Source organism: Fusarium keratoplasticum, chromosome 12 (genome assembly GCF_025433545.1).
Source record: "Fusarium keratoplasticum isolate Fu6.1 chromosome 12, whole genome shotgun sequence".
NCBI lineage: Eukaryota > Fungi > Ascomycota > Sordariomycetes > Hypocreales > Nectriaceae > Fusarium > Fusarium keratoplasticum.
In genome coordinates, this window is record NC_070540.1 from 2,231,306 (window position 1) to 2,244,628 (window position 13,323).

General features: G+C 49.5%; 4 protein-coding genes and 1 pseudogene across 5 annotated transcripts, besides 1 other annotated feature; 2 read left to right on the top strand and 3 right to left on the bottom strand.

Moving 5' to 3' along the window:
- Positions 1–732: 732 nt before the first annotated feature.
- Positions 733–2,586, bottom strand: NCS57_01435600 (uncharacterized protein; the record flags this gene model as incomplete). The annotated part of the gene is made up of 1 exon (XM_053063961.1): positions 733–2,586. One exon carries the CDS (start codon positions 2,584–2,586, stop codon positions 733–735), a length of 1,854 nt encoding a protein of 617 aa, XP_052907294.1.
- A 728-nt stretch (positions 2,587–3,314) lies between these two features.
- On the top strand, positions 3,315–4,394 carry NCS57_01435700 (annotated as a pseudogene). The gene is made up of 3 exons: positions 3,315–3,738; positions 3,786–4,288; positions 4,347–4,394.
- Positions 3,315–4,394: a sequence feature.
- Positions 4,395–4,987: 593 nt separating this feature from the next.
- On the top strand, positions 4,988–6,342 carry NCS57_01435800 (uncharacterized protein; the record flags this gene model as incomplete). Its single annotated transcript, XM_053063962.1, has 2 exons — positions 4,988–5,563; positions 5,617–6,342. 2 exons carry the CDS (start codon positions 4,988–4,990, stop codon positions 6,340–6,342), a joined length of 1,302 nt encoding a protein of 433 aa, XP_052907295.1.
- Positions 6,343–8,549: 2,207 nt separating this feature from the next.
- NCS57_01435900 (uncharacterized protein) lies at positions 8,550–9,605 on the bottom strand (the record flags this gene model as incomplete). Its single annotated transcript, XM_053063963.1, has 2 exons — positions 8,550–8,950; positions 9,005–9,605. The coding sequence occupies 2 exons, from the start codon at positions 9,603–9,605 to the stop codon at positions 8,550–8,552; spliced, it is 1,002 nt and encodes a 333-aa protein (XP_052907296.1).
- A 1,048-nt stretch (positions 9,606–10,653) lies between these two features.
- On the bottom strand, positions 10,654–12,674 carry NCS57_01436000 (MFS domain-containing protein; the record flags this gene model as incomplete). Its single annotated transcript, XM_053063964.1, has 8 exons — positions 10,654–10,877; positions 10,934–11,062; positions 11,117–11,317; positions 11,371–11,718; positions 11,773–12,082; positions 12,141–12,346; positions 12,409–12,475; positions 12,528–12,674. 8 exons carry the CDS (start codon positions 12,672–12,674, stop codon positions 10,654–10,656), a joined length of 1,632 nt encoding a protein of 543 aa, XP_052907297.1.
- Positions 12,675–13,323: the final 649 nt, after the last annotated feature.

The window sequence follows — 13,323 nt, forward strand, 5'->3', positions numbered from 1 at the left end:
TTCAATGACGGATCCAGTCTTTTCAGAGAGGCAGGTACGTTGGGGACGAGATCTTTCGCCAGGCGAAATGGTTCAATGAACGGCCAGATATGAACCAGGCAGGTGCAGGACATCTGGCTGACCGTAAGCCAACGACGTGGATTGGAAATGAGTTTGATGTTGATTGGGATTATTCTCTCCGTGTGTTGTTAGTAGTGGTGCCTCCCTTTCTTTCTAGGCCGGTACTTGCCTAACTCCGCTCTTCGCCGTGGCGACAGTGTCGAGTTATTTTCTCCTCAGATATTGCACTTTGCTTGGTGGTGCAGTGTAGTATGTTTTTCAGGCCAGGACACATGTACATAGAGACTTGCAACCATTGACTGACCGTTGCAAGGCACAATATCTTCTTCCATTTTCCCCCTCCCTTATGTAACATCGAGGTACTCACCGCCATCAACAGACCACCGAGAGGAGCTTCACGCTGCGATCTTCTAGCTCAGTTAACCCATCAAGGGCTGGGCTTCAACTATAACAAAGAATACATTGTCAACAAATCATCGCATCATATCCCAATGCTAACACAGTGGCCTTTTTTTTTAAACCTTCTGCTGCCTGCAGTAGAAGCTCACTTTGGACTATCTCACAGGAACATATGTGAACCATTATCAGCGATGAATCTCTTGCTAGGCTCCTACTTTAAAAGGGCACATCATGAGCATCAACTAACTCCTAACTACGCTCGCATCCGAACACTCAAGACAACTCGCCCTTGACCTTCCAATACACGTTGTAGTTGAACCCCTGAGCATCGTAAAACGGGCTCAAGCTAACGGTTTCTCCATCTGCAGTGGCTTCAAACTTCAACCCCTCCTTGCCCTGTCGCTTCACAGTTCCCAGATCAATCTCTGGGACTGCGTCAAGCTTTGAGTCACCATAATTTGCCGATAGAATAACAGGTCCAAAGGCAATGGCTGCCGTGGTCGCATCGTCGTTGGCAGCGATTGTACGCAGGCTCATCGGGAGTGTCACCGTGACGGCATCACCAGAAGACCACTTGCGCTTGATGATGGCGTACTTGCCGGACTCGATGTCAACACCTTCGACTGCTTTGCCGTTTATCTTGATTGAAGCTTTGGAGGTCCACGAAGGAATTCGGATTGCCATGGTCCACTCGTTGTTCTCACCCTGGCTACCAACCTTCAACGTGGTGGTATCTCTCTCAGGGAAATCCGTGCTCTGAGTGACAGAAATCTTGCGATCAGACCAGTCGAGTTGCGAAGGAGTAAACAAGTTGACATAAAGTGTTTCGTCATCGTGGAAGTAAATCGAGTCCATCAACTTGGTGTTGGTCTCGATACCAGATCCTTGACAACACCAGAAGGAGTCGTAGTCGGTGCTCCATGTACCACCACCCCAGGCAGGACCAACACCTCGACGACCGCCGGGGTTGAGAGGGGTGAAATACGTGATGTGTCCATGATGATCCTCGGGGTTCTGCTGTCCCAAAAGATGATTCATCAGAGCATTCTCGTAAAAGTCAAAGAACGAGGCGTCACTAGGATCCATGACCCAAAGCTCCCGTGTCAGCTTCAGCATGTTGTAGGTGTTGCATGCCTCGCAAGTGTCGTTGTCGAGATACTCGGCGATGGCATCAGGTGCTCGAAAGTGTTCGGCCTGGCTGTTGCCACCGATGGCGTAGGTGTGCTTGTAGACAGTCAAGTCCCAGGCGTTGCGGCCGATGTCGAGGTACTTCTGAAGACCAGAGACTTTGTACTCGCGGATGGCACCAATCCACTTAGGCACTTGAGTATTGGCGTGCAGACCTGCCAACTTGTCTTGACCCTTCTCCAGAGGGTCGAAAATGGTAGCGTGGTCGAAGCGCTGAGCGACCTCAAGCCATTTCTTGTCTCCAGTATAGTAGGCAATGTCAGCCAGGACTTCATTCATGCCGCCAAACTCGGTCTGCATCATGGCTTGCATCTGATCGTAGGTCAGCTTCTTGGTGCGTGTGTCGACCCAGCCAGCTAGAGCGAGCATGACATCCTTGGCATCTTCATCTCCAACAAGACGATGCACATCGAGGAGTCCAGCAAGGGTCTTGTGGATGGCGTAGTAAGGGACGTTGCCATTGTTCAGAGTCCTCTTTTCAACAGCAGTGATCTCAGACTCTGGGAAGCCAGAGAGATATCCTTCGGTGAAGCCGGCCTTCTCGTTGTTTGCCTGGCATTTGCCAAGTTCTTTGGCAAAGTAGGTAGCTCTGGAGCCGCACTCCTCATTACGGAGAGTGGCGTAACATTGCGACCAGGCTGTGAGGAAGTGGCCTTGGATGTGACTGCGGAAGGGAAAATCTGGTGCATCCCAGCCTCCGTTCTTCTGGGCGCCCTTGGTGTCTAGGCCATGGTTGGCGCGGAAGACATAGAGTAGACGATCGGGATCAATGGAAAGAAGATAGGTCAAGGTTCGATTCTGATTGTCCATCCAACGACTATCGGTGAGAGTCACCTCGCTCAGGTCGAAGGCTTTGGCAGATACATCGGCTGCTGCATGGACGAAGGGAAGGATGGTTGCTACGCCCGCATAAAGGGCAGCAGGTTTGATCAAGACCATGGTAGGGTGAATAGATTGATAGATGCCCGTGGATAAGACAGATTAGATTAATCGCAGACCAGCAGACATGGGACTTTAATAACTCTCCGTATCCATATGATTAGTCTTTCCCAGAGTCGTATTATGCGGAGATGCCTGCTACCCGCCGATGATCACAAGAGGTCGTATTGCCGGCCCAGTCAGAAACGTTAAAGACTGGAGAGCCATTGGGGCGGCAATCATCCATGTTGCATTCGCAGATCTGGGGACTATGGAGGCATATAGTTGAAGCCTTGACCAAGTCGACCTGGCCAGGGACACGAGAGCTTCCACGAATCAAAAGACACCGTGTCGCCCGACTAGGAGTGCAATAGACATGCGCACCAATACACGCGTTACTTACTAAACCTTGCTAAGGAAATACTTTTTGTGACAGCGTGGGGATGTCACTCTACTGAGGGGGGTTACATCATCAGAGGGAGAGGGGTTCGGCCTTTTAGACGCCGAACACAGATTCGCATTACGCCGAGGTTGAGGGGAAACGGACGAGTTAACGGTGATTAAACTGGTTAGTTGGTCGGAAATGGACGTCGGATATGCCAAGACGGAGCATTTTCCTGTCCTATCATCGGAGCCTGCTTTTCCTAGATCAACCATCGGATGATACCCATCTTCCCCTCAAAAGGCGGGGTTACAATTGATTCATAATCCAGCCCAAATTGGAAGCCCTTTGTTTCAACATCAAAGCACGAGCAACATTCAGTATACGCGTAATGCCGACCAAACCGTCTTTCGATTCCTTGCCGTTGAGAAAAGATGGCCCACATGGCAATGCCTGGGGCCTCTTTGGTGACAAAGACGAGTGCGGAATGCTTAACCTGTTGACCCCCGAGAAGACGGCAAAAGCAGCGGCAGAAATTCGAGATGGTGTGCGAGTTTCTACCGACTGGCCTCTGAATCGAATGTCGAGACCTTGCTTTGGTCGGGCACCTTTTGAGCACAATATCAAGAATAAGGCCCCGCGCGCTGTTAATGATGACACTTTGACCTTCAACACGCAGAGTAGCTCACAGTGGGATGGGTTCCGTCATTATGCGTACCAGAAGGAGAAGTTGTGGTTTAACGGAAAGAGGCTTGATGACATTCTCTCAACAACTGTCAACGGGACTCAAGGTACGAGGGCGAACGAACCTCAAAGAAACACTGGCTGATTGACGTAGCATGGGTCGAACGAGGAGGCATCGTCGGACGCGGAGTCCTGTTGGACTACGCAGCATGGGCAGACGCCAGAAACATTGAGATCAAAGCATTCGAAACAAACTCGATAACAGTTTCAACCCTCAAAGAAGTCGCAAGCAGCCAGGGAACCACCTTTGAAGAGGGTGACATTCTCTTTATCAGAACAGGCTGGACGCGCGCCTACGACAAGTTATCCGACGACGAATGCAAGACACTAGCAGATCACAAAACTCCACCCGCAATCGGTATCGAGTCCTCGGAGGAGACGCTGCGATGGTTATGGGACCAGTCCTTTGCGGCTGTGGCAGGTGATCATCCGTCCATGGAGGCATGGCCCTGTCAGAACCAAGACTTTTGGCTACACGAGTGGCTCCTAGCTGGATGGGGGATGCCAATCGGCGAGCTTTTTGATCTAGAGCAGCTGAGTCAGGAGTGTCAGAAACGTGGCCGATGGTCCTTTTTCTTCTCCAGCATGCCGTTAAAGGTACGTGTCAGAGAAGCATCCAGATGGCGAGGAGGATTGCTAATGTTGGTTACAATAGGTGCCTGGAGGTGTTGCTAGCCCACCGAACGGAGTCGCAATATTCTAGCCCGTGACTTGATAGAAGGAAAGGCGACGAAAGGACTTTTGCAACGCTTTCACCTACGTAGATTGGCATTGTCTCGGCCGTGGATTGGAAATAAAGGACCACGCTCTGTCGATTGAGCTCATCGGGCACCCCCGTTTGCTGTTTACAACAAGATGGAGAATATCACTCATATTGATTGCACTTCACAGCTTCCGCTACATTTTATCTATTCGCCACACCTTGGGCGCAGCAGACGATGCCTTTCGTACTCCCGTCAAGCTTGAGAGAGCGTCTCATATTTCCAAGAAAGTACTATCATTGCACATTCGCCAACCGAGATGTAGGTATAATGCATTTGATCATGTGAGTTTGGTCGATTCAACCTACAGGCTCTCTCCTCTGACGCCGAGTCCGGCGCAAACTCGGGACATCCCTGTTTCAGCCAGAACCAACACAACACCGTGGTCAGAGCTTAAACTGCTGCCTACAAATCCTGTTGCCTCGCTCAGATTTTTCACAGTTCTATTTGTTCAGAGTTAAAACCTCGCGACTCTAGACACATGTCGAGCATCCAACCCATATCCGTACATCTGAGGGCGCTCACAACCTTCGCAATGCCGCTCTGCAAGAGTTTGACTCTTGCGCACACCAAGCCCAAAGGTGAAGATTTCGAATCATGGCATCATTCTCTCAACCTGCAGAACGCGGCACAACAAGTCCATCACGTCATCATTCATTCTACTCCCGATGATCTCGCATTGAGGCGAGACTACAAGGTCTGGCAGCGCTGGGAAGAGAAAGATGGCCAATATCCCGCCTTTGAGACCGCCGTTAACCGCATCACCGAGCTCCCACATCTGGAAGCTCTTGAACTTCGATTCAGCGATCGATGTGAAGGAATCACCGATAAACATCCATTCTCGGATCATGTCGAAGAGGCCGAATCGCGCATCAACACGCTCAAAGCCGTCTTTGGAGTTTTGGACAAACGAGCCGCCAATCCCAAGAATTCCGCTGTCAGATCTCTCACCATCCAGAACCTGCAGAATCTCCCATTCCCAGATGCCACAAAGTCGAATACCTTTAGGAATGTCATGAAGGATGTCAACGAGCTGCACCTGTCCATAGCGACCGAGTATAACGAGCATGGTCCTGACCGTGACGTCTACAAAGACGAACGTCAGACTTTTGTAAGATCTGAGCACAAGTCCAAAGATAAATAATAGATACTGACCAATTCCAGGAGCCTTTTTTGCAGATAGAGCTGCTTGCACCCATCACTAAAAATCTCACTGCTCTCACTTTGAAGTTCGACCAAGAATGGGGTACCGTCCCAGGCCAGTTCGACGGTCGCAATCTTTTATTCCCTAAACTCGAGTCTTTGACATTGGAAAACTTTGTAATTGGGCACCATGATCACATGGACTGGGTCTACGCTCAAAGGACACTAAAGAGCCTACACCTGAAAGACGTCCGCATCGCCTCGCACCTCCTCGTAGAAGAAGAGAGCATCGAAAAATGGGGCCTACGGACAGACGACTGGAAGAGTTGGCCCCGTGGTGCCTTCGGCCACGAAGCCGATAATGCCAGAGTCTTTACCTTTTCTGCCACCTGGGAGACTGTCTTTGACTCTATCCGAACTAGCCTATCCAATCTCGTCGACTTTCGTCTCTACGACCAGACATATGGAGTCGTCGATAACGACTCCAAGGCTTTCAACAAGGGAGTTTCGCCCCAGCGGTATATTTCGTTTAGTGAATGGATCTTGCCGAGTCCGTGGATCGAGGCAGAGAGTGACGGTGAGTTGCTGGAATTTTCAGAGGCCTGGCCCGAAGATGAACTGGATGATGAGAGGGAGGAGCAGATGGCGGCCGAGGATGCCACGTTGAATCCAGCTAGCAGCAATGAAGAGGGTGACAAGAGGGCGTTGGATGAATTACTCGAAGCCGCGAAACAGAGGCAGGGGTAAATGCGATTGCGGGACGACTCAGCCATGCCATACGGAACTGTTGGATCACTAGATGGATCTCAAGGATCAATTAACTACCAATTGTTTTTCAGAAGCTTAGCAGACTACGTGGCGTGTAATTGCTGAAAAAAGACCCGTCAAGGAGTCATGACTCAACTTATAGAACGTTGGGAATGGAAATTGGTTTCGGCTCAATGCCTCCAGGGCCCGAGTCCATGGTGGACCATTGTGTGAACCGCATATTCTCAGCGACCTCTGTAAAAGAGGACTTCCGCCATAATCAGGAAAGAAAAAAGGGTATTGACGCATTATAAACGAACGTAGTCACAGGAATCATTGCGAATCGTCAAAGACCTGTCATTTCCTCATAGTATTCATCTTCTACGCTACGGGTTACCTCGGTTGACTGAATCATTCGTCATCCGGAATTTCTTCGACTCTCACGCCAGAAAGTCCCTTCAGCTTTTGAACACCCTCAGCACTGAGGGGTCTGTATGTAGTCTCCGGTTAGCCTACGAACCTAGCCAAGGCTAGACGCCAATGTACTTACGGGGAAAACCCAATGGGAGGCAGCGACCTAGTTTCGATCCAGGCCTCCTCGCCAGTGTCCTGCTGGATGATTCTGTGTAGGGAAACATGTTAGACGAAATTGACGATACTATTAAGTAACACCTACTCCCTCAGTTGCTCGTTGAATTGTTCAAAGTCTTCAAGACTGTTGTAGGCATAGCGAACTTTCTGCGAATACAGTCAGACCCAGCTTAAACGAAGGCAAAAGTCGTAATGACGTACCACGCGGTCGGCCATATTGATAGTAAAAACAGGGACTAGTAAGTGGCTTTTGATCGAAATTGTTTGGAAGGTGATGATTTGAATGAGACCTTCTCGGGGCCTTCTTCCCTTTTTATACCTGTCATTGATACAAGTCTCCAAGTACCAAGCCAGACCCAAATCACGCAGCAGGCTGATTTTCTTGCCAACAGAAAATTAATTCGCTACAATCCAAAGCCCCCAAGACATGTCTTGGGGGGGTGGCCCAATCCAAAGCTCCAGGCCGTCAACATGTCCTTCACGAGCTTTGTCTCACTTTCAGCTGCCGCAGATCTTTGACACATCCGTCCTGGGGAGCATCGAGGAAAGAGGGAAAGCTTTGGGAATTGCCGGAGCTACGGACGGACTCTGCCGCTCCCAGCCAACCTTTCAATTCTTATCGTTACCCGAGGAACGCCAAGAAGCATATCAGAGACAAGAGGAAGATCGGCGGATGACGCGAGACGCCACGATACCTTTACGGTACTGTGGTCAAATGGGCTTTTGCTGCAACGAGCATGTCGCGCATGTGTTTTGAAAACATTGATCGTCCAAGCGTGAAGGGACGTACTGTAGGTAATCGTCAATATTTAGGAAGCGAGACCGGTAATCTTCGGGCGAGCTCAGTGATGGCGATCTTTTTCATGTGCGTCACTCATTGCATTTACGCCTCCCTATACATCCTATTTTCGCAAGTCAGAAAATAACCGACCTACGAGAACGGCAAAGAATCGAAGGCCTCTCAAATTTTGTAAATAAATCTGAACACGATATTTTAACTACTGAACCTGGCTCTATAACGAAAAAGGATCCTTCAGATCTCTTTTACTATTCCTATTATGTCTCCTCAGCCATCATTAGGAGAGGATAAGTTAGAACCTTCATATAGGTAGGTATCTGGTTGTTTCATGACCCACTTGCTATCTGCCAGCTGGGAATGATAACACAACTGACTAGATTGCATAACAATCTTTCAAAGGTCATCTAGTGATTTTCCATGCCTACTCAGGGAACTATATGCTGTTATATACCGCTGGTTATGTTTTTTTCTGGCACTTACTCTCGGATGAGGCTCGATGAGATTGGGCCCGATAGCACATGAGTTTTCAAGCAGGTTCTACCGTCATCTTTGTCGTCTCGGCAATAAGTGACCAATGTTGCAGGCGACTGTTATGATGGGCTCGTGTGAGAGGGACGTAAAACATTAAGGAGATCACTGGAGGGTTCGAGTCGACTTGCCCTTATCTTCACATGGAAGAGACCACCGACTATGGTCAGACTGTTTTAAGGGTAACAGGGTAGTATTGACAAAATGGTGTAATTATTGTAGCACCCTTACTACTATATATCCATCCAGCCCCTCGAACACCTTCATCGAAATTGTTGGTCGTGCAATCTTAAACCATCTCCCATAGCAACACGCCGAGAACCATGGCCGACAAAACAGCCCCCGGCACGTGGACACTACCAGCAGCATCCTTGTCATCAGAATTTTGACTGCTAGTCTTGTCGTCATCTTCATTGCTGTCATCGGAGCTCGTCTCCTTCAGCTTGGTGCAGACAAACTCAACACTAATGTCGTCAGTTGTTGTATTCCTCACCGCATCGTTTGTTTCACTGTCTCGTGCGGGATAGCGCATCAAGATTGCCACAGCCGCCTTTCGCTCTTGGAACGCAAGCTCTCTCTTGTCGTACATGGTTCTTGAGTAGGTGAATGACCTGTTTCCAGAGGGCAAGGCAGCATCGGTACTGTGTTGATCCCAAGGCCTGGCTTTTGGTGGTGCTTCGGAGGCTAGCACTAGACATCAATGTCAGTGTCTGAAAGCTAAAGCAATAGAGCAAGAAAACTTACGCATTGTGTTAAAATCCGTGTTTTGATTGAGTGTGTCCATTCGAGGTTGCAGCTTCTCCCAGGTCGAGAAAAAGTCCTTCGGGCAAACCTCAAGAATAGAGTCTGCTTCATCGTTCAGGTTCAGCAAGGGTGCTCCAAATTGCTGATCGTCATCCCACAGTTCGCGAAGGGTACTGTTAATCTTCTCAAGACACTTTGATCCAAGAAGACCTTCGCATCCATTGTGTCCCCCTCCGATCTTGTCTGTGGTGTTCGTAAAGAACACATTCATCTCGGTGAGCATGAGGAGGTCGGTGTTGTTGAGTGATATCGAGTCATATTCGAGCCACCATCCCACCAATGTCGCCTTTCGGTCTTTAACCTTGTTGGGGTCCATCAGAGGTTCAATGTCGGAAATATCGGTGCCATTGATCCCGTCAACCGCGTAGACAAACTTGGCCCCTTTGGAGAATAGTGGAGGCCAGGTGAAGTCGACTGAAGCCGTCTGATCGGGGTTGATGCAAGATGTCTCGCCATCATACCAGTTGTTCTTGCTATAGTCGCAAGTTCCAGATTGTAGAGCCGAAGCGCCTACAGTGAGGAGAGACAGTATCAATCGCATTTTGATAACAATAACTTGTGTCTAGTTATCGTGCCACACTGCCATGGAAGCACCAGGTGACGCCCTGTTATATGTCAGTAGCCTGACATCTACCTCAACCCGACGAGACCCCTGCAAGATCCCCACCCTACGAGTGTGGGAAGTCCGTTTCAGAAACCAAGCATAAATTAAAGGTGAAGTAAGACGGGCAGTCGTTAGGCCGCGTTGCCACCCATCATCTACAGTGTTCAGTCAATACTCATCGAACGCTCTCCTGAATCGAAGGTGGACGGTCCTGAGAGCCGTCACCAGCAAACGACACAGGTATCCCTCTACAACTTTGCGTTTTGCTTCTAACGTTTGATACCATTAGCAGCTAGCAGCTTGACTGCCAAGGCGTGGCTGTTCATGGACAGCGATTACCTAGACTTCAAACCCAATACCCAGTGTGCTGGCACAGGTCTTCATTTTGACGTTTAATCTCAAAATGTCACCAATTAGCCGTCAAGACAAGGACTGACTCTCATCATATGCCTTTCGCTGTCCGGTCAAGTCGACCAGCATGACCATCCTTTCCCCATGCGCAGGGTTAAGGTGCATTAAGCATTTTCAGCCACTGCCGCATAGCCGTTGATGAGTGCAGGACATACAACAAATGCCTGTAGCTTTCACTGAGGCAATTTCTTTAAAGGCCTGGACCATGTGACTCCCTGGCGTCTTTTGAAACCAATCTCCAGGATCCCAATTAGGCAAGTGGAGGACTACTCAATTCGGAAGTGATCAGACCTACTTGATGAATGAGATAAGGCCAAACAATGCAGGAGACACCAGGGTCTGCGATGGGTAAAACAGATGGCCTCTTCCTTCATACAGTGCGCTCCTCTTGCCTAGGCTATTCTATGAGCGTGGGCAGTTCCCTGCTTCTCTCGTTTATCTCAGTGAGTACAGGGAGATTATCTCAGACCCATGACCCCACTGTCCTCAATCTGCTAGAATCTAAGCACCCAACAGCCTCTCATCCGCTCCATTCGATACATCAGGTCTTTATCGTGCGTATGGCTAGAGGTGATTACGCAGTTGGGTGGTCGTTAACATGGGCAGCTCTCTGCACATCGGTAACGTACTTGCGCATCTTTCGAGCAGGGACATGTTTCTCATACATTTCATCCATCTCGGCTGGATTCCGCTGCGAAGGCTCGGGCACATAAAAGTAGACAACAAGAGTAGTCACCAATCCAGTGCCGAAAAACAGCCATGCTGTTTTATAGTTCCAGTCAGCACCATTGGTGTCCACTGGTTCAACCAATTAGCAATTTTTTCCCCTTATTCATCAAGTCACGCCAACTTACACATGAGAGGAACTGTGGTGTTGAAGGTGAGACCAAAAACAACCGACGATGCTGCTGCCACGCCGGCAGTACGAGCGCGAAGCTTTTGCGACGCTACTTCGCCAACAAAAGCCCATCCGATGCTGCCAACTAGTGGAATAAGGTTAACAAATGGGAAGATTGGAACATTTGGACATGACCTACGAGCTTTGTTAAAGAAGGCCCAAACGCAAGCAACAAAGATGAGGAGGTTTTGAATCGGCGTCGTCTTGTTTACGAAGCCGAGGATTCCGACTACCATCATGCTCAACGAGCAGCCGATAACAGAGACAAACGTAGGACTTCTTCGACCCGCCTTGTCGGAAATGAGGATCAAAGCCAATGCGGAGACGAGCTGGATAATAGCTGCAAAGGGATAAGGTTAGTCAAGTTCTGGGAGGTGGTTGCAAGAAGCTTACTCAAAATGGTGGATATGAGGAAAGCGTTGTCAAAGCCACTCTGCTTAAAGAATAAGCTTGCGTAGGTGTTTAAGAAAGAAAGACCGGTCAGTTGCTGGGCACAGGCCGGCAGAGCGGCGCCAAGGGTCCTGCGAGCATTAGAGCCCTTGAAGCAAGCCAAATAGGTTGTGACGATGTCGGCAAAAGACTTGTCGTTCAGCCCATGTTCCTCTCGTAGGTTCCTTTCCTCAAGTATCGTGTTTTTGATGATGGCGTACTCTGTCTCGACGTCGTAATCTTGCACGCGACCGTTGACACGCTTCAGTGTCTTCTTGCCTAGCTCGTCTTGATCCCTCTCCGCATAGTAGGCTACAAATCAGTCAGCTTCGCAGGAACCAAACAATGGAAGGCATGGTCTCTTACCGGGGGTCTCTGGAAGCCAAATGAATATTGGCAGCATCAGGCCTAGGAAGCCCCACTGAGTCAAGATGGGAGTTTTGTAATCCAGCGGGTCGACGGCATGCATGATTGTGAGAATCATGGGAGCCAAGAAGTTGCCGATGGTGTTCCAGAATCCATAAGTGAGTACCATGGCGCCTCGGATATTGACAGGAGACCATTCTGTGATGTAGACGGGCAATGTCGCCTGGAGTGCACCAATCCCGGCTCCAGCTAGAAGTTTGGCTCCCGCCCAATCCTTCCAGTCACGAACGACGGTTTCGATAGCAATAGACTAGATGGAATGTCAGTATTCCTGTACTTTCAGGAATCTCGTCTGATTGGAAACTTACCGCTGCTAGCATCACCCAGAGAACATACAATGTCTGCTTGCGTCCAATCCTGTCTGAAACAGGATTGAGTGAGAGCATGCCGATGATCTGACCCAGAGACTGCAGAGCGCCCCAGAGAGCGGTATACTGAGCTTTCAGCACATATTCTCCTTCATCGTTCAGGAATCCGACGTGGTTGATAAACCCTTGGTTGGCAATAATATTTCCTAGTGCGTGGTTAGATCTGTACAGGCCGTTCGTTCAACAAGTCAGGATGCTGAGAACTCACCATTGAGATTGATTTGGAAGCCATCACAGGCAGCAGCAATACAAAGAAGATTGCAAACAAGAACAGCCTGTAACAGAGTAAGCTCAGGCAAGCCAGACAGGGGGTTGTGAGTACGCTACCTTTCGAAACCTCCATGCGGAAGCTCGTAGGCCAAGTTTGTCGTGGCTCGACTTGAGGGCAACGCCCTCATGCCTCTCAACGCAGCCCACCGAACTGCCAGGCTTGGCGTACATGTCATTGTCGTTATCCAGTATGCCGGTTGACATTGTGACGGTCAGGGTGTTGAACGCAACGAGGGCTCTGGCTGGGAGAAAAGCTGAGTGGAATTACTCGAATGAGATGAAGACTCTGCCTGAAGACAATCTCGGTGGGAAGGAGGAAGCATCCGAGTCTTTTAAACTATGCCTCCAGTGACCTCAAGACCAGCTAAGGTTCTAGACCACTCGGATGCCCCATACACTTCCCCGCAACCCCAAACATTACTTACCTACTTTATGTCCCGGGGAAATGGCTACAACGTGGGGAAAGTGATCCCCTGAGTTGGGATACATATGGTTGAGTTAAGTTTTTTACTCGCAAGCGAACTTGTGGCGCAAGTAGTGTGATACTGGTCGCATCTTGCTCAGAGCATCATTGGTCAGAACTTGCACCAAGACTGTAAGTTACAGGGCGGAACAATTGTGGTTCTTGGTTGTTGGCCCCGCAGTTACCCCGTCCCCCGCTCCTCGGTAGTTCGGTTTGTTGCTCCTGCAGTTACTCACACGATTCCAGCTTCAACACGATTTACCCACCGCATCTCGGACTCTTCCATGAGGCATTTCCCCTCAATTTTGTCACCCGGACAATGGTCAGCTCACATGCATGCGATCACTGCAAGAGACGCAAAGTAAAATGCAACGGCGCAGATCCTTGCTC